The following is a 19,318-nucleotide window of genomic DNA, read 5'->3' as shown; positions in this document are numbered from 1 at the left end:
TTAAAGATAGCTCACGGGGGCTATGTAAGGAGCTGGCGATTACAGCACAAGCAGTTCAGAGTTTCGATCGGAGCTTCGTGCTAGTGGGATTCTGAGAGAGAATCTACGGACTTCACGGAGCTACCACTGGCGTTAGATTCAAATAGCACTTTGATACCAGGACATGAGGCAGACAGGGTAAGCCTACTGAAGCAGGAGCCCTGCACCTAGTGAGGCTAGAGTCTTCCTCCCAGGTCCCCAATTGGTGAGTGTATATCATAACTGTGTATTTAGTGTATTTGCTGGCATTTCCAGAATAATAAGCGCTATGTACATTAATGGTGCTTTATAAATAAAGGCATACATACAATAAACTCTGTTTATTCAATTACTTTGTCCTGTGCTTGGTGACAGTGATCCCGGAAGGTTCTTGGTGTTAAAAGTACTGGTCCCACCGTGACATTGACCACATGCGTTTTTGTAGCACGGATATTAGACTTTGTTTATCAGTTATGCCACTTATCTTGATCATATATGAGCCGCTGTGCAATGCAATTACGTTTCCAAGTAGCAAACTAGATTAAATGCAAAACCTTTTAAGATTCTAAAATTATATCCCATCATTTCAATTATTTTCAGTGATTTTTTTTTTCTTACCTGAAATGATTTTGTCCAGCTACTTACTGTATGTATCTTGTTTTTTTTTGTCATCAACAATACTTTGTGCTTTTCTTGTTCTCAGCATTTTAAATAACCACATTTGCGTATTGAGTGAATTTGCCATAGTTTTTGCTCTATTTTTACAACAAACTGATTTACAGGATTCACCAGTGGAAATGGTTATTATTTTCATTAGGAAAAACATTAAAGCTGCAGACCAAGCAATATCCTACATGTGGTTTTGTTTTGTTTTTAATAAATCAGTTCTGTCATATACTTGTAGCATTTAAAAAAACAACAACTCTGAATGAAATTTTTTATATATTATAATGTAATAAGCATTTTTTTGTTTCTATAGAAACCATTTACAAGGTCACATCCTGTACTCTTCTGGCACACCCCTTTTGAGCCCTACCCTCTCTCCAGCAATGCACCAATTACATCTACTGACTGCCTGGTCACATGATCTTCCCCACAGAACTTTGCATATTTGTTCCTCTTCTGCTGCACTGACAGCCATTTAGTGAACCCCCGACCCGAATCTTCACCGATCGATCACAAGAGAACGGATTTACCGGCAACTTAGTGGCAGTTTGGACTGCTGCTTTAAGACCCGTGTTTACTAAGAAGTCTTCTGCTTTAAGACACCTTCTGGAATTGGAAGACCCCTTACAGCCCACTGATTTAAATGGTCTACGTGGTGTCTTTCAGTGCCAGAAGGTGTGTTATGGCAGAAGACTGCTTAGTAAATATGGCCCTAATTTCATTTGTAAATACCAAAAAATAAAAATTCTGCCACGACTACTTCCAGGTGACAGAAGGGGAATGTGTTGGCTATTTTCAACAGACCCCTTGGTGCCTTGCATTGGCCCCTTAAATTCATTAATGACGGCCTTTAATTATAAGCCCCATGACCAATATTATATCAGTTTGAGAAATGTGCAAGCATGTACCTTCTTAAGCCTACTAAGGAAGCGGTATTCCACACTCTGTTTCTTCATGCCTCAAATATAGCTCTGCTATTGTTCTTAGCACGGAAACCTGCTGTGTAAAATGAAATTACCTTATGAAATATGTAATCCGTTCGCTGCAACAAACGCCAGCAGCGTGTTGGGCTAAGCAGTAATAATGAGGTTAGCCATTGCCAACGGGCGTCTTTACCTTTCTCGGTCTGTGACTTTCTCTCTTCTGTCTTCCTTCCTCTCTTCCTTTCTGTGGATCTCATGACCTGTCTCTCTCTCTCTCTCCCCCATTGTCTCTATCTCAGGCACTTTGCAATACATGGCTCCAGAGATTATTGATAAGGGTCCCAGAGGATATGGTGCCCCGGCCGATATCTGGTCTCTTGGCTGTACAATCATTGAAATGGCGACCGGCCGGCCTCCTTTCCATGAGCTGGGGGACCCCCAAGCTGCCATGTTTAAGGTAAGGTTGGATGTTTGGCCTGCTCTTTATTCGGTAACCTAAAGAATGAGATGGGACATGTTTGGAATTCTATTATTCTGACAGTGCAGAATAATACAGCTACATTTTGATATAGTTTAACGGTCATATTTTGGTCTCTGAAAGATCTGTAGGGGAGACTGTACAGTATTAGAGTTGCAATACCTTCCGTACCAAACCTGCAATGCATTGTAGGCCCGTTTCTCACTGAATGTCTTGAATGTTAATCAGTAATCCTCTATATTAAGAACAATATTTTGGCAAAGTAACTTTTTTAACAATCCTTTTTACATTTACAGTATTCCTTACCTTTTCTTTTTTGTTATAATTTTTGGGACCGATTTTAGTTTTTAGGATGGTGAAAAAAAATACTGCAGTATAATGGTTTTGACTGCCTAATGGTTATATTTTTATTATTATTAAATGTATATTACATTCATTCACATGGGGGAAAAATAAGTACAAACTACCTTAAACCGTTGGCGCGAACATGTAAGAGCTGCTCTTAGCATCGGATCGGTTGCAGTATCACTGCTTTATGTCTGGTTAGGTTAGTTCCATTGAGGTAGTTTCTTCCCAGTTGTGCCCTTTGAAAGCTGTATTTGCATATGCTGCAGGTGGGAATGTTTAAAATCCACCCTGAAATACCCGAGGCGCTATCAGCAGAAGCAAGAGCTTTCATTTTACTGTGTTTTGAGCCTGATCCTGTGAAGCGGGCAACAGCAGCTGACCTGCTAAGGGACTTCTTTTTGAAGCAAGCAATCAAGGGAAAGAAAAGTAAAATTGCATTTAAACCCTCAGGTAAGCTTCCAATAATATCATTAAACCAGCCAAACCATTTCTGCAATGTTAAGCAGCGCCCCCTGCTGACTCATAGGGGAGTGGCAGGCGGCCTTCTGAAGGTGGTTTATCTTAGGCTGCACTTATAGTGCCGGCGAAGCAACCGTCGCGTCAAAACAAATGCGTTGTCGCCGTCGCGTGCGCTTATAGTGCACACAACGGCGACGGAGAGACAGTGCTACAAAAAAATCTGGTAGTCACGGTTATTTGATTTTTTTTTTCGGCGACGGTCTCCCCTTGCGGCCAACCAGGAGCTTCTCCGTGCCTCTGCCCTCCCCCTTTTCTGACGTCCCTGGCCTTGTAGCCAGCGACGTCGCCTAAACTTAAAGTATAACTTTCGCAGTGGCGACAGGTGATGTCATCGGTCGCGTCGCCGGCACTATAAGAGCGGCCTTACGCTGAACATTAAAGCCAGTAGTGCTCTACTTGTAACTTTATATCAACTGCTGTATGTACATGAGAAATTGCACAGTCTCTGTCTGAAGTTTGATGTTTTATTTTTATTCCAGAGGATGGAACCACTATACACTGTACGCTACAACTCCTCTAAGGCCGCGTGTATAGTGCCCGCAACGGCGATGTGACGCGTGACGTCATCCGTCGCTGCTAGCGAAAGTTGTATTTCGCTTTGCGGCGACGGTGCGGGTGACCAGGCCATTGATTGGTTCAGGGGCTGTCACATGAGGCGACAGCCCCTGAAAAATCAAATATTCCCGGCTGCAAGAAATCGTGTTGCCCCGTCGCACTCCATGTGCACCTCTTTACAAAAAAAAAAACCATTCTATAGTTGTATACATACTTTCCTCCTGTATTCATTTTCAAATGTTTTCTTTTTTTTTTTGTTTAAATAATCCAAGCCATTTTGTTTTCCTTATTTTTGTTACATAGGATTGAAGCAGGGGGTCTCCTGAGTTGAACCCCATTCATCTCAGGTTCAGGGACCCCTACTTCCTGGGACACAAACCGCCGAAGGGGATGCCGGTATCTCCTGTGTTTAAAGCTTCCGCGTCACATGGGCCAATAGGAAGCCGAAACGGATGACGTCACGGCTTCCAGGTAGCCCATCGGGCGTGGCAGCTTTGAAAAGCGGCCATTATGTGAACCCTGGTAGCCTAGCCGGAGTACCACCCAGCAACCCCTACGGAGGCAATTAATGGGGTTCAGCTAAGGAGGCCCCGTGCTTCCAACCTACGTAAAACATTAAAACTGATGGGAAACATCCAGCTTGGATTGCCTTTTTAATCAATACAAACCCCAGTACCCCTTCCAGCAAATTTAACCCATGGCCTGCCAAGCAGCTTTCAAGGCTGGAGAAGGGAGAGGGAGGGGAAGCCTTGACCTGGTGGAAATGCGACCCCTCACTCATAGCTCAGGGCTACCTTCTATTTACAAACCAAGAGTCCCACTAGTTTACATTTTCTATTTGTAGAAAAATATATTTCTTCTTGAAATTGCAACTCTCGCTTTCTACGCAGAAGCCTTTGTACAGTGTATTCTTAGGGAGCACTGCTCCATTCTTTAATGAGTTGAGAATTTCTTGAGATCAGGCACAGTACCACCCTCAGTACCTTTTTTTAAGCCAATTCAAAAACAGCGATGAAACACTTAATTATAGCTCCTTACCCTACTCCCTACCTGTAATGCTTTCTCACAACTTTAAAACACCAATAAAATGCCATTGGAATGGGTAAGGGCTTTTCTGATGGTTAAAGAGCAGTGGAGATGAAGAACATGGAGCGGAAGGAAATAGGCAAAGTTGCAGGTATTGCAACTTTGACTGGTTTAAACATCATTAAAATCTAAGATCTCCTGTTTGATTGCATTGGTTATCTGCTCTGGATATATGAATGTGTTTAGAATTGTCAACACAAAGATTTTCTATGATGCTTCAAAATGGGCAAAATCTACTTTCAAATACTGGCACTTTTCTCCGATGGCACCTTTGCTATTTGGTTTACGTACGAGCAACCAGGTTAGACATTTTGTCCTGGCTTATTTGTATTGCATTTACATCTCGCCAGAACCAAGGATTTTCCCGTTGTATGGCCATTGCAGTCATGCACTTGAAGACATCATGGAGTTATGATCATATTGAAACAATGCAGAAAAAATATCCAGGACTGCTGCTGAAGAAAGTGCCCCTGTACAAGATTAAGTTTTGCCAATAATGGAACGAAACAATTGATTAGAAGTAAAGGTGTGAAGTAATAACGGGTTCTAAACCGGTTGCAAAGTTCCTTCAGGCGCTTGTGGTTGTGAAATGCATAATCTCACATGGCATATAAAAATATTGCCAGTGACTCACAGCTGGACTTTTTCTAGGCACACTATTTGGTTCATGTCCTGGGTGTACAGTAGAACCTGGCACCCCAATTTACCGTCCTTATTTTGTAGATCAAGTCATACTGTTGGTTAATGATTTGCCAGTGGTAGGAAGCCCTCCCTGGCAGTGATGGGGTTTAACAAAAAAAAAAGTTAATCTTTGGGGTGCACAAAAATTAGTGTAATTAAAATACAGTACATTCTTTGAGCTGGAGCCGTGTGCCTGGCAGAACTTACTTTCAGCCTCAACTAAATCCAAAGTAATTAAATACTTGAGATTACTGAGTGGTAACCAAAACCATTCATTTTTCCCCTGCACATTTATGAAACTTATTTCAGAAGATACCGATGTTTAACATCATGGGGGATAAGAATTACTAGCTCATTCCAGTATGAACCAAAGCATGCCACTTGTATTATTTGCTCATTATTATTTTACTATTAATATAGTTAATTAATTGGGTGACTAGCGGCACCATGGTTGATGTGATTATATTTTGGATTGAGTTAAAGTGACTATTCCTTAGGACCCAACGTAAGTCAGTTTCAGTCAGATTAAGCTTGACAACAAAGGGGCAATTATTATTATTATTATTATTATTATTATTAAATTGCATGCATTTTTTACTTTTACAAATTATAATCATTTTTAGGCCATTCTTGACCTCACTTAAATACACGTTCTGCAGAAAGTCAGAAATCTCATAATAATAAAGACCATCGTTATTTAAGCAAGAATGGTACAGTATGTTATTATTTCTTAATAATCATGATCGGTGTAATTTAAAATAGTAATAGTATCCTTATATATTGTTGGTAGTGTATGCTTCACTGTACATATCGTTTTGCAGACACAATGATTCCCTGTCCCAACGACCTTGCAATCAAATGTTGCTGCACAGGGAGATTGCTCTTCATTACTTGCCCAAACTTACACCGCAAGCTGACATTGTGATTCAAACTGAGTTTCACCGCTGCCAGGGCTACGCTTATAGTGCCGGCGACGTCAGGCTGCGGCTGCTGGAAAAATCAAATTGAGATGACTTCCAGCGATCACAACCAAGCTGCGTCGCTTCGTCGCGTCGCGCTTACTATAAGGGCACGCGGTGGCGGCGGCAATGCATTTGTTTTGACACGACGTCGCTGTCGCCAGCACTATAAGCGCAGCCTTAGGCAGTGCCTTCCTCCCTCACCCGATTATTACAATTCTGATTAGGATCGTCTTATTATTTTTAAGGTCAAGTCGAGATGTTCATTTCAGTTTGGTTTGTGCAGTATAAAGTGAGCCAGATAAACAAAGTGTGCTCTGTTCAGCTGCAGTGAAAGGGTTTAGTTTTGTTTTAAATTCATTTTTGGAATATATATATATATATATATATACAGGCATACCCCGCATTAACGTACGCAATGGGACCGGAGCATGTATGTAAAGCGAAAATGTACTTAAAGTGAAGCACTACCTTTTCCCCACTTATCGATGCATGTACTGTACTGCAATCGTCATATACGTGCAGAACTGATGTAAATAACGCATGTGTAACAGGCTTTATAGTCTCCCCGCTTGCGCACAGCTCTGGTACAGGTAGGGAGCCGGTATTGCTGTTCAGGACGTGCTGACAGGCACATGCGTGAGCTGCCGTTTGCCTATTGAGCGCGATGTACTTAAAGTGAGTGTCCTTAAACCGGGGTATGCCTATATATATATATATTTATATATATATATATATATATATATATATATATATATATATATATATATATATTCCATTTAATAAAAATCCAAAATGACAAAAGCACTCTGGGGTGTAGTGCAGCATACAATTTTGCTCAGGAAACAAACATTGACAGATTACTTGGGCTAGTACAGTAGATCCTTGTTTGCTGTCGGCCTCTGTTTTTCTGAAAGTCATTCATTTGACTGGAAAACAATTGCTGTAGAAAATTGGACAATTTGCTTTTGCATAATAATGTTTTTCCAAATCCACGTTACAGTATCTTGCACCTCACTTTAAGTTGCAAAGTAGTTATTTGTTTATATATTTGTAATTCATATTCATCTTTGTTCTGAACAAATGTAGCAATATTCGGGCATATTTTGTGTAATGAGAAACATTAAAATGGAAATCGACCACTACGTGCTATGGAAGAACGGTCATCTTACCAGAACAGCAGCTATCGTAATATGTTTATTAGTATGCAAAGCGTAGAGCGTTACTAACTTTCACACGGGTGAAGGTGAGACCACTGTTGTGATCACAATGGACGTCCACTGTGACCTGCCTCCCTTTCTGTCTCTTGCTTCTCAGTCTGTCCTCTATATCTCCAACAGTCCACACAAAAGGGCAAAGTAGTTTCACGTTTTCAAATAAAGATTGTTTTGGGCTAATTTAGTGTAAGTGTATCTTCAAGCCAGCTGTCCTGATGGGAGGCTGTAATGGTATTGCTTTGCAACACAGAGATGCAGCCCCACTACGTGCAATGTATTCGGTTTGGAGTAAGCACTGGGTATCAAACCACCTACCCCCTCTGCCTCCTTTGGTACTACACAGTAGTAAGAACAGCCCGCCGTGAAACACCTTCCTTAGCATATGAAGGCCTCTCTTCACTGACCCGTGCTAGTGCATAAGATATTAAAGGGAATAGTGTCTTGGTGTCTGGCTAACACTAAATATTGGAATAATGCTTGTTTAATCATTTTAGGTCCAAACGCCTCATTGCATTACTGCTTTTGTCAGCGTTTTTTAACTGAAAACCTCAAGGAAATGACTGTATTCATGGCTATAAAGCAGCTCACAGAAAATAACAATGGTAGCCATGCTTGAGTTTCTGCTAAAAATGTTTTACATTAGTATTTCTCAGCAGTAGAAACCTATTGGAGGATTCCACGGTGAATAACCTCACCAGGATCAAAAGGGAAAAATGAATGCAGTTTTGTTAAAATAAAAAAGGAAATAAAAAAGGAAATAAAAAAATGACCAGCTCTGATGATTAGCACAGAGAGATTTAAATGCATTGTCCAGCTGTTATGACATTCAAATTTGGTTGATTGTAATGAGGGTTGTGTGCTCATGTTGTAGACTTTAACCGCAGTTCGTCACTGCCAGTCCCGGTGCATGGGGAGCTGGCTGGCAGCAGCAGCAGTGAGCATGGATCAGTGTCTCCCGAGTCCGATGCAAAGCACGAGCTATTATTTGATAAGGCACAGAGATCCAATTCGGAAATTCCCTCCAGCAAAGCTCCCATTTCCAGTTTATTAAGGTAAAACGCAATATTTCAATGGAATCAATTAAGTCTAGTTGCCGATGGGTTTGGTCCTCATTGGGTTTCTTTGTTGACTGCTCCTTTGTCGCACTTCTGTCTACTTACTGAGCAAAAAGAAATATTATTTCAAATAAATCCCGTTTAAAGATCTTTAGCCCGTGTTCAATGTGCGGTAGCACTGGGTGTGAGGAGAATCTCTTGTGTAATTAAAATCTTACAGCTCCCTTTATTTTGTTTCTTACTGTTTTCATTTTTTAAGGTAAAGGGTATTTCCCCTATTAAAACTGATCATTTTGTTTGGTAGAAAGCAGGATGACAGCCTTGGACCTGGAGTTTTTCAGGTGTATTTTGTCTAGCTCTAGGAGCAAGAATGTATGGCTGAAGATTAGCTGCGGTCACAATACTGCAGGAATATTTCAAAATAAATACGTATGGCAAAGAAAAAGTCGTGGAGAACAATGTAATAATTTCTCCGCTGCTCCTCGAAGTCCAGTTTATAAAATGTCTTCCCATTCTTACTTTGATCAAAGTGTTCCTGATGAGAGCCCGGTATCAGAAGATCGAAGTACTCCTCCATCGCCAGAGGAGAGAGACTCCGGACTGTTCCTCCTGAGGAAGGACAGTGAGCGGCGTGCAATACTCTACAAAATACTCAAGGAAGAACAGTGTAAAGTGTCGTCAAACCTGCAAGACTGTCTCATGCAGGTAAGACGTGTTTCGGACTTCTGTTGTGATGATTAAGAGTATCAAGGGTTACATGAAACATGCTGCTGTCTAGAAGTATGTCTGTGTGTACATAAATAAAAATACAAAATACATTGCATCTTTTACAATAAAAGAAATTGGAGTTCTTGGTCTGGATGAATGATCTTGGAAGGTAGGCAGCTATATTTAATCATATTAGAACTACTGCGCGTAACAATATAATGTTCCAATTGTGGTCTTGGGCTCCCAGTCAGAAATTGATTAACACACACATTCCCAGCTAGCTCAAACTCCTACACCCACCACATCAGGAATATATATTTATGTCAAAAAAGAGTGCTACTGGGCGTGGCAAATGTACACAACAAAAGACAGGGGTGCCCAATGCTACATCCAATTGACAAAACATATATGGTAATAAGTATAAAGTTTAAATATTTAAACTTTATACTTTCTACATCCAATTGACAAAACATATATGGTAATAAGTATAAAGTTTAAATATATTTAAACTTTTTACTTATTACCATATATGTTTTGTCAATTGGATGTAGAAAGTATAAAGTTTAAATATTTAAACTTTATACTTTCTACATCCAATTGACAAAACATATATGGTAATAAGTATAAAGTTTAAATATATTTAAACTTTTTACTTATTACCATATATGTTTTGTCAATTGGATGTAGGCACCCCTGTCTTTTGTTGTATACTTGGGCTCCTAGTTGTCAGTTAATTTTTTCACAGTGTAAGACGCCAAAAAAATATATATAAAAAGTATTTGAGAAAATTGACATATTTTACTGCTTGGTAGGCCAGTGATATAAGATATGTTAATTATATGATAATACAAAACATCCAGTGCATAAGAAGATAGTAATGGAAGAGCAAATTGAGTGATGTATGAGAAAATGAATTGAATGACTCCTGGAATAATCGGGAGTATGTAAGCATGGACTCAAATTATTCAGTGTCTTTGCAAAGTATCCCATTCACTTCTACAGATAATGCAATACTGGAGCAGAACCTAAAACATAACTCACCTGTTTACAGTTGGAAGGGCCAGAAAAACCCTGGTGCTTTATTATTAGTGAAGCAATTCAACATATTGCATCTTAAAAATGGGGGGCTCTCTCTTTCCAACCAGAGCTCGGCTTTCCAGGAAGCATTCACCTTCCAGAAATTAAGAGTAAAACTGGATACTTGTCAGTTAATTCAGGGGTGCTGAACTCCAGTCCTCAAGTCCTCCCAACAGGTAAGCTTTTCTGGATATCCCTGCTTCATTATAGGTGGCTGATTGAGCCACCTGTGCTGAAGCAGGGACTGATTGATAGGCTCAGTCTTTGACTGTGCCTCTGATTTGAGCCACCTGTGCGGAAGCTGGGATATCCTAAAAATCTGACCTGTTGAGGGGATGGGTACGGGGGGGGGAGGAGGGGTGAGGAGGGAGGGGCTGTTTGAAGACTGGCGTTGAGCACCCCTGAGTTAATAAACAAAACACAGAGGTTAATAGAAATATTGCCCTTATGCATTGGATAACCAGCAATGCTGTTGCCTGCATACGTGTTAATTTCCAGAAAGGTGACTATTTCCTGAACCTGGGGCTCCCATTGCTATGAATGGAAGACTCCACTCCTCTTGCTTTCACTGCAGTAGTGGAAATATGATAGTGCTACATAAAAAAAAGAACCTACCATTTTGGGGGGGAGGTGGGGGGTGGGATCTGGGAAAAGGTATCAATACATACAAATGGGCAGTGTTCGACAAACCTATACATTTGCTCGCCCCGGGCGAGTGGATTTAACCCCCGGGCGAGTAAATATTGGCCCAAGCAGCACACGTTTGGTACTAGGTGGCGAGTAGATTTTTTGGTGATTTGTCAACCACTGCAAATGGGTATCTCTATTTGGGAGAATAAGCATGTTGCTGCCTGTGTGACAAACGTATGCTAACAGCGGCAGTATGAGCTACTGTATTATTCTTTTTATTTGGGGGAATGGGGGGTTTACAGTACCTGACCCAGGGGACCTCTCAGGGCTGATACACAATTTCCTGGCTCACCCCGGCTGCCAAGAGAAAGGGATATTGTGTGACTTTCTAATAGTGATTGTATTTTTGTGTCGCACGCACAAAAAAATTAATTACAAATATCTCGGAGACCAGGAAACCCCCTTTTGAGGTACAATGTGACAAAAAGGGGCTACCACTACTTTGATATTACGGCTAAATCACTGAATGGGTTTGCAATATTTTCTTCAGAGTTCAGAAGATGTGCAGCTTTCAGTCACCCATATCAAGCAAATAATCAACATCCTGAGGGACTTCATTCGCTCCCCCGAGCACAGAGTCATGGCGTCCACCATATCCAAGCTCAAGGTGGATTTAGACTTTGACAGCACATCCATCAATCAGATTCAGCTGGTCCTGTTTGGATTTCAGGATGCAGTAAGTCACCCAACGCCTACTGACTCTCCAGAGAATATCTATATTTTTTTCGTGGCGTTGCCACTTTGATGTAGCAAAGATCTATGTAAACAAACATTACTTTGGAGCCTGTTGGCTGGAGGTGTAATTATTATGTTGTCTTTTCTGTGTTAACTAAACCTGCAGCACTTTAAATTATAGATACTGTATGCAACATTGTAAGTTCAAGGGACGATACAGACAAATGACATGTCTGAATGCTTCTGCTGCCCTGTGCAGGAGTAAAAAGGTTAGCAGAAGGACTAAGTGACAACGCGTGACTTTCTTTCTCCATATTCATTGTACACGTGACGATTATAATGCATCAATATGATTACCAGTGCTAATAGGAAATAGGAAGGGCATACATATTTGTTGGGGTGAGAAGAGATCTCTCCTTTACAATAAGAGACACTGCCGGTATTGTTGTGCTTTGTTTGCAATGCAGTTCTATCTAATTAGTCAAACGTAGCAGCAGAGCCTAAAAACACTGAGACTACGCAGTAATAAAATATGAGTGTTCATAATACAGAGTTTTTGTTGCTATATTGCAGCTGGAGAACACCAGGTAATTTGCTGCCTAGGATATCTTGTATTGGATCAATGTGGAAATGTGTTGTACAGAAGTTGTACTTATAACTTTGTCTCAAAAGCTTGGAAGTCATGGCCCATCCTTATCGAGCATCGGTATGTCATAAGACACTTTCAGGTGCTCGAAAGATACGTAATGGCCCCATTCAAGTAAATGTTTATTTGGTGCAAATTTGATGCAATTCTAGGGTAAAAAATGTGCAGCAGATGCATCAGTAAAAACCATCCCAGTGGGAGAAATGGGATTGTTTTTTTTAAAGAACTTTTTTGTATCTTGTTTCAATGCATTGTTTTTGCTCCAGAATTACACCAAAGATATGCTGATACTTTTACACACTTAAATCTGAAGTGCATAAACCGGGTACAGATAAATGATGTAGACATGGGCACCATGAACATGAAGGCATACACTGAGAAAAAGTGATTCTTCACTGGAAGGGTAATATGTACATGGTGCTGTCTTCTAGTGGTGGCGGTCGACCAAAATCTCTTTTAAAATAAATATTGGGTGTGGCAAAAGGAAAATATTAAGATAAGGAAATAAAATACAACTGGGGATGAAGTTCAGTGGGCGTGTTACAGTATGTAATAAACCGTCACACTGGGGGGAGCGAGTGGGAATTCTCTGTTGATGACTTACTGTACATGTTTCTATGTCAATTCTAATATCTTAACAGGTCAACAAAGTCTTAAGAAACCACTTAATCCGGCCTCACTGGATGTTTGCTATGGATAATATCATTCGCCGTGCAGTGCAGGCAGCCGTCACTATCCTTATCCCTGGTAGGTGTGTGCCTTGAGTTTGTACCGCTGAAATGACTGTGTATATTTGGATTGAATTTCAGAACAGGTGCCAACAAATGGAAGAAAATGATGTATCTATGGTTTATTTTTGTAGCGCCAGCAGTGTATGCAGTGCTATATACTGTACAAAAGAGATAATATAATACAGGGAGAAGCACAAGGAACGCCTGCTTAATAGTGATTGACACCCGCCAAAATATCTGATAAAAATGTATTTGACTACAAATTAACAGGCCATCATTTAGTTGATGTATGGATCGTGTTTATCTGCTTATTATCCTCCTGCCACTTGTGATTATTAACGATTTTCTATTTTGCGTATTTGCAGAATGCCTTCTGTTATATATATATATATATATATATATATATATATATATATATATATATATATATATATATATCTTACTTGATCTGTGGACATATTTGTTATATTTTAGTTTAAATTGCCTCAATTTACAGCTACGTGTTCTTTATTGCAACACCTCTTACTGTCTGTAAATCCCCTTTCAAATTTTGTTACTTTTATTAAGCCAGGGTAAAAGAGTAAATTAAGCTGAACGGCCAAATGAAATGAATGCCAAACAGCATTGTGTGAGATTATCCAGTGTCAGCAGCGAAACACTGTAAGATGGTGTGGGACCAAACAAGAATGATGTGTCGTAACTAGTTAATGTCGAAACCAGGTTGCAAATTTCCTGGGTGGCTAATAACTGGAATATTTTACGCTGGTCAGAGAATCCAGATTTATAACGTATTACACTACTCTTGTGTGACTAGACTAGGAGACAAAATAGTAAATTTCAGGGGTTTCTATTTCTCTTAATTCATTAATTCCTTCATGCAATTAAACGGCAAAAAAAAAAAAAAAAAACAATAAGGGGATTTGTCACGTGAATATTTCCGTTCTTTTTGAGACCTTCATTAGAGTATGTTGAGATGTGACCAACAAAAACATCACTGATTTGATTTTGTCTATTGTAACGAAAGAAGACACTTTAACGAAGCAGTCACCTGGTGGCTACGTCACTTATGACAGAACGGAAGAGGAGGAGTCCTCCTTCCATTCCACTTACAGGTAGAGCGCGTTTGAGAGTAGAACACGGTCTCGTCTAGAAAAACAAGCAGGGTCTTTGATGTAGCTGCTACGTCATGGGACCCCTCCAGTGCCGGACCCCATAATGTATTGTACAAATGTCTCAAGGGCACCCAAAGGGTTGAAGATTTAAAAGTGCACTTGAAAATGGGTTCCTTTCCCCCCGCGTTTCTGTCCTTAAACTATTTTCATGGGTTCTGGAGAACGTTTTAAATTAAGCAAACGAGTTGTCCAGTTTTAACCTTTCAAGCTGTTGAAACCAGTTTCTCAGCTTTATGACTCCAGTCACTTTATTTTTCTTGGCTTCAGGCACTAAAAATTATATTGCAAGCGTCATGAACTTTCTGGTTGAGATATAACACGTGTACACCCTATACTTGCTTTCTTCCTTCTGAATGGCGTAGAGCTCCGTGCCCACTTGGGACCTGCTTCAGAGAGTGAAGGGGTGGACAAGGAGGTGGAGGATGAAGATTACCACCCAGTGGAGCCAAATGGCAATGAAGAAGTGGTCATTACATCTGGAGTGAGCACTCTTAGCTCTGTTGTTTCTCATGAGACACAAGGCCAGCAGCTTAGCCTACAGCTGGGCAAGCTGAAACAGGAATCCACCAGGTGAAACTTACTGACGCTTCTCACATACAGTACCAACTATACAACGTAACCTTTTAAAGTGGAGATGATAGCAGGGAAAGTCAATTGTATTCCCCTGAGCCACAGGTCCAAAAATTGAGATTGCAAGGCGTATATGTATTATGGCAAATGTGGTGCTATTCTGGGGCAAAAAACTGCACCAGGTATGTCAAAGAAAAACGAATCCATTGGCGTCAATAAGATTTGTTTCTTTGATCTGGAGCAATGTGCTTGTCCCTGAGCTGCTGTATGTTTGCCTTGATACACACGCCCCTACCTTTAAGGGATTACATTGTGTCTGTGTATGGATATGGGGTTCATTTATCAAAGTTTCCTAGCTGCACAACTGGGGCAGAAATGGCATAAAAACACTGCCCCATATTAACCAATCAAGAATTCCCATTTTTTTCGATGTGCACTTTTGTTCAGTACTAAATCTGGTGCAATTAAGTTGCACTATTTTTGCCCCAGTTTTGCCATTGGGAGATGTTGGTAAATAACTCCCCGTCTATTTTACCAAGCCCTTTGTGATTTTACTTGCACGCAGCATTGTAACTGCAGAGACGAACTCCTGGCGGCATCTTTTTTGTAAGCTAAGTGGTGCTGAAATGCAATCACTTTGACGTCTGTATAGAAAGGAGAATAGATTAACACCATGTAGGATGTGAGTCGTTAGCTATTACATTATTTAATCTGTATGCCGGTTTCATAGACAGATTAAGCGTGAGGCCTGTCTAAAATTGACGTTATTGCACCAATGTAGGGCAAAATTCACAATTATAATAGGTATGTAAAATACATTTTCATCCCCTCCATATAACAGCTTGTATCTGAAAGTTATGTATGGAATGGTTAAAACAGGGGTGCTCAATCCAATCCTCAAGCGTCCCCAACAGGTCAGGTTTTCAGGATATCCCAGCTTCAACACAGAGGCTCAGTCTTCCAATCAGAGGCTCATTCGACGACTGAGCCGCTGATTGAGCCACCTGTGCTGAAGCAGGGACTGATTGAGCCACCTGGGCTGAAGCAGGGATATCCTGAAAACCTGACCTGTTGCGGAGGCTGGAGGACTGGAGTTGAGCACCCCTGGGTTATGGGATTAATCTTAGAGGATATATGTCATGTCATTTTTAACAGCAAAACACCCACTTTTATATTATATGTAGCCCCAGGTCCTGTCAGAAAGTGAGTGTAATGTAATGTTGATTTTTTTTAAATAAGAGCATTAGACACTATAGATAACCCTCTAGTAATACTTCAGTGTAATTGCCTACGCGGTCCCGAGCATGCAGCTCACGGTTGGCTGGTATATCATGTTTGCTCACAGGTTACTGGAAGAACTGGTTCAGAAGGAAAGTGAATACCAGTACCTCTTAAAACAATGTCTGGAGCAGAGAAGTCACGACTTGCATCGTCTTCAAATCAAGTCCAATCCCACAGGTACAAATGCCTTTTATTGCTATTTGAATCTTGGTTAGATTATCTGTCTGTTTTGTGGTTGGATTTAAAACAAATGAAAGAGATTTGCCATGGGCATTTCATAATACAAATGACTGATGTGGAATTACAGCACATTTTGTTTCTGATTGCTTAAAATGTATTTCTACCTCTGCTAGAGGCCAGCAGTGCACTGCTTTACAATCAGATGTCTGCGTACACATAGACTGGCGCACACACAGCTCTTACATTCTTAGGCTGCGCTTAGTGCCGGCGACAGTGACGTCGCGTCAAAACAAATGCATTGCCGCCTTTGCGTGCGCTTATAGTAAGCGCGACGGAGCGACGGCTTGGTCGCGTTCGCTGGAAGTCATCTCAATTTGATTTTTCCAGCGACCGCAGCCTGACGTCGCTGCCACTATAAGCGCAGCCTGACGTCGCTGCCACTATAAGCGCAGCCTAAGGAATTTATACTTTAGATATTCCAGGGACTGCTGCTCCTTATGGATCGCTTGGAAAGAACAGGGACCAAGAGCTTGTTGAATGGCTGAGGCAGCAAGGTGCTTCTGAAGATATAGTGGAGCAGGTAATGGCTCTAAATATTCCACTCGGATCATTAGTTTATCCTAATGTTTTCTCCAAAGCTTGTTGCATACATTGTTATTCATTGGTTTCTTTCCCCACCTATGTATGGATTTTTCCAGTTTATTGAAGAAGACTATACACTTTATGATGTCCTGCAAGACATCACCAAGGATGATCTGAGGTGCCTAAGACTCCGGTATGCGATGCTCAGAGCAATAATGAATTGCCTCCGCAGTGCTGATATTGCATGATGTGTGTACAGGGTGTTTAGTTTAGTACAGAAGCTTCCAACTTGTGGTACAAAAATCCGTAATGGTTCAGAAGGTCCCACATAGTGGTACGCAACACTCATGTGACGTGACTTAGCAGCTTATCAAATAAAGTCTGATATGGTCAATAGTGTGTTGACTTAAAAGGCATTTTTCATCCAATCGCATTCAACTGCCATACACATCAGTACATGATTGGATATTATTTAATAAGGCCCTGAGGAGGCAGATTTATCAGGCGCTGGTACTGATTAGCGCGCAAAATCTTTCGTGAACACCGGATGCACTAATTTGTATCGGTACTTCCTAATCCTTTGAGGCTGTAGCAGATTAATGAAGTGTCAGGGAATCTGTTTTGTTCTGGGGAACCTCTTTAGTCCGCTAAAATAGAAAAAAGTTGAGGGTACTTTTGCATAAATAAAAACCAGATCTGCACTTAAACTACTCTATAAAATAATACAATCCTCCCCACTCCTATGCCTCGAATATATTGGCCAAGTCAAGAGGGGCTGTCTGTTTGAAGCCAAGAATAACATCAGCCTTTAGCTCTGCCCTTGTTTTAGGGATCATGAATACACTGCAAAGCAGCTCTTCCAAGTCTTATATATTTTTTATTTCATTACATTTTAGGGGCGGACCCCTCTGCAGAATTTGGAAAGCGATATCAAAATACAGGAAACCGAAGAAAATACTCGGTGTGGACGTATAGCTGTATATATTTTTTTTGAGCGTGGCATGTGTAAAATGTACCATATGAAAACAAAAACATTCCAATATTTAAATTATTTAACTTTTGTATATCATTGTATGGATATGTTCCCCTCTTTGTAAATCTTTGTATGTGTAGCGGTTTTAACCTGTTCTCTGCTTATGTTGTTTGCAAGACTATGCTTTGTCACTGCTGTAAGCATTGCAGAGTAAAGCAAAGAAGGGGCGTTTCTATCTCCATTTTCCAGCTGCAACAAACTGCACCAGATTTATTTAAAAACAAAAAAAAACTAAATGCAGTTGCCTTCAATGCGTGTTTGTTTTTTGGATACATATGGTGTTCTTTGCCCAAGTTTTGCCACTGTGAGACACCGATAAAACGCCCCTGTAGTGTTTAATAGGTGTTATGGAACCTATTTTCTCTTAACTCCATTCTCACTCACAGTATTACAATAAGACATTGGTGGCTACATATGACAGATTTGCATTTCTGAATTTTTCCGCAATCCAAATCTATTATGGTCTTCACAAAAGAAATACATTTTGTTGAATATTTAAAAACACATTTGTTTAATTCAGTGCTGCAGAGGCAAAGCAAAGACTCTGTCTCTTCTGCACTTAATCTTAAACTCCTATGGACACTGCCTTCCTGTAAAAATACTGTCTTTTTTTATTTAACACCATTTGAAATGAGCATAGATAGTGTAGCAGGACTCTTATCTGTGTGGTGTTTTTGTGTTTGCAATATTGCAACTCTTCTTTTATGGCGTTAATCTGTCCAGTAATTTGTGATAGGCGACACTGCTTGTATAGAAAGTTTTCTACTAGTTGATCTAGCGTTTAGATAGCAGTGGATGAATTGTTGTTGTAGTTATTGACTGGCACTGCTTTGGAAGTGCAAAGATGGTTAGCAGATTATTCAATGAAAATTCCATCCAGTATCAAGCGCAACACATTTTAGTTGAGAACTGCTTTTATTGAGCCTGTAAAAATTATGGTCAGCTCTCATGGTCTGAAATGCACCCGTGCAATGGAAGCCTTTGACACAAGGCCTATATCATCTCTTTACATATTTGAGAGATCTTAAAAGGCATTTGGACACAACTTCTGCTGTAACGCTAAAACCCAGGAGTTAAACAGTCGTGATCACATCATGGGTTGAAGCCGAAACAAACGTACCTTCATTCATTAAATTAAAAAGAAAATTAGCAGACAGGACACACATGAAACAACTGTTCAATTGAAATCAATTTCCTAATACATCCTGTAGCGTATATGGTTTAAAAAAAATAGCAGTTCCGTCCTGGGTTTTTTTTCACACGTTTCAGAAGTCTTCACTCAGATATTTATTTACAACGTGATAAATTGTAATTAGCAGTCGAACACACAAAAAAGAGAAACTTTGATCGGAAAGCAATAATTATAATTTTTCACGCGTGCCGTTTTAATCTGGTTTGTAATTTTAAATGCATTGTCGCACTTAATCATTTTATCATCACTAAATGGGTCTTTCTCCCATAACTTTTA

The 19,318-nt window shown here is 40.3% G+C and overlaps 1 protein-coding gene across 3 annotated transcripts in view; it reads left to right on the top strand.

Annotated features, from left to right (window-relative positions):
• MAP3K15 (mitogen-activated protein kinase kinase kinase 15) overlaps positions 1-19,318 on the top strand; it is a 201,748-nt gene extending 182,430 nt beyond the window's left edge. For 2 of the 3 annotated variants that reach the window (XM_075594300.1, XM_075594302.1), the window contains exons 19-29: positions 1,907-2,064; positions 2,700-2,883; positions 8,322-8,502; positions 9,036-9,210; positions 11,471-11,656; positions 12,943-13,048; positions 14,567-14,774; positions 16,120-16,232; positions 16,709-16,815; positions 16,934-17,010; positions 17,714-19,318. In XM_075594300.1, coding sequence (XP_075450415.1) covers positions 1,907-2,064; positions 2,700-2,883; positions 8,322-8,502; positions 9,036-9,210; positions 11,471-11,656; positions 12,943-13,048; positions 14,567-14,774; positions 16,120-16,232; positions 16,709-16,815; positions 16,934-17,010; positions 17,714-17,792 — 1,574 coding nt within the window. In that variant the 3' untranslated portion in view covers positions 17,793-19,318. The remainder of the gene's footprint in view (positions 1-1,906; positions 2,065-2,699; positions 2,884-8,321; positions 8,503-9,035; positions 9,211-11,470; positions 11,657-12,942; positions 13,049-14,566; positions 14,775-16,119; positions 16,233-16,708; positions 16,816-16,933; positions 17,011-17,713) is intronic. The other variant, XM_075594301.1, reaches the window with a different exon arrangement.

This window comes from Ascaphus truei, chromosome 3 (genome assembly GCF_040206685.1).
Source record: "Ascaphus truei isolate aAscTru1 chromosome 3, aAscTru1.hap1, whole genome shotgun sequence".
Classification (NCBI taxonomy): Eukaryota; Metazoa; Chordata; class Amphibia; order Anura; family Ascaphidae; genus Ascaphus; species Ascaphus truei.
The sequence above is the reverse complement of the archived record's forward strand: the minus strand, read 5'-3'. Positions and strand labels throughout refer to the sequence as shown.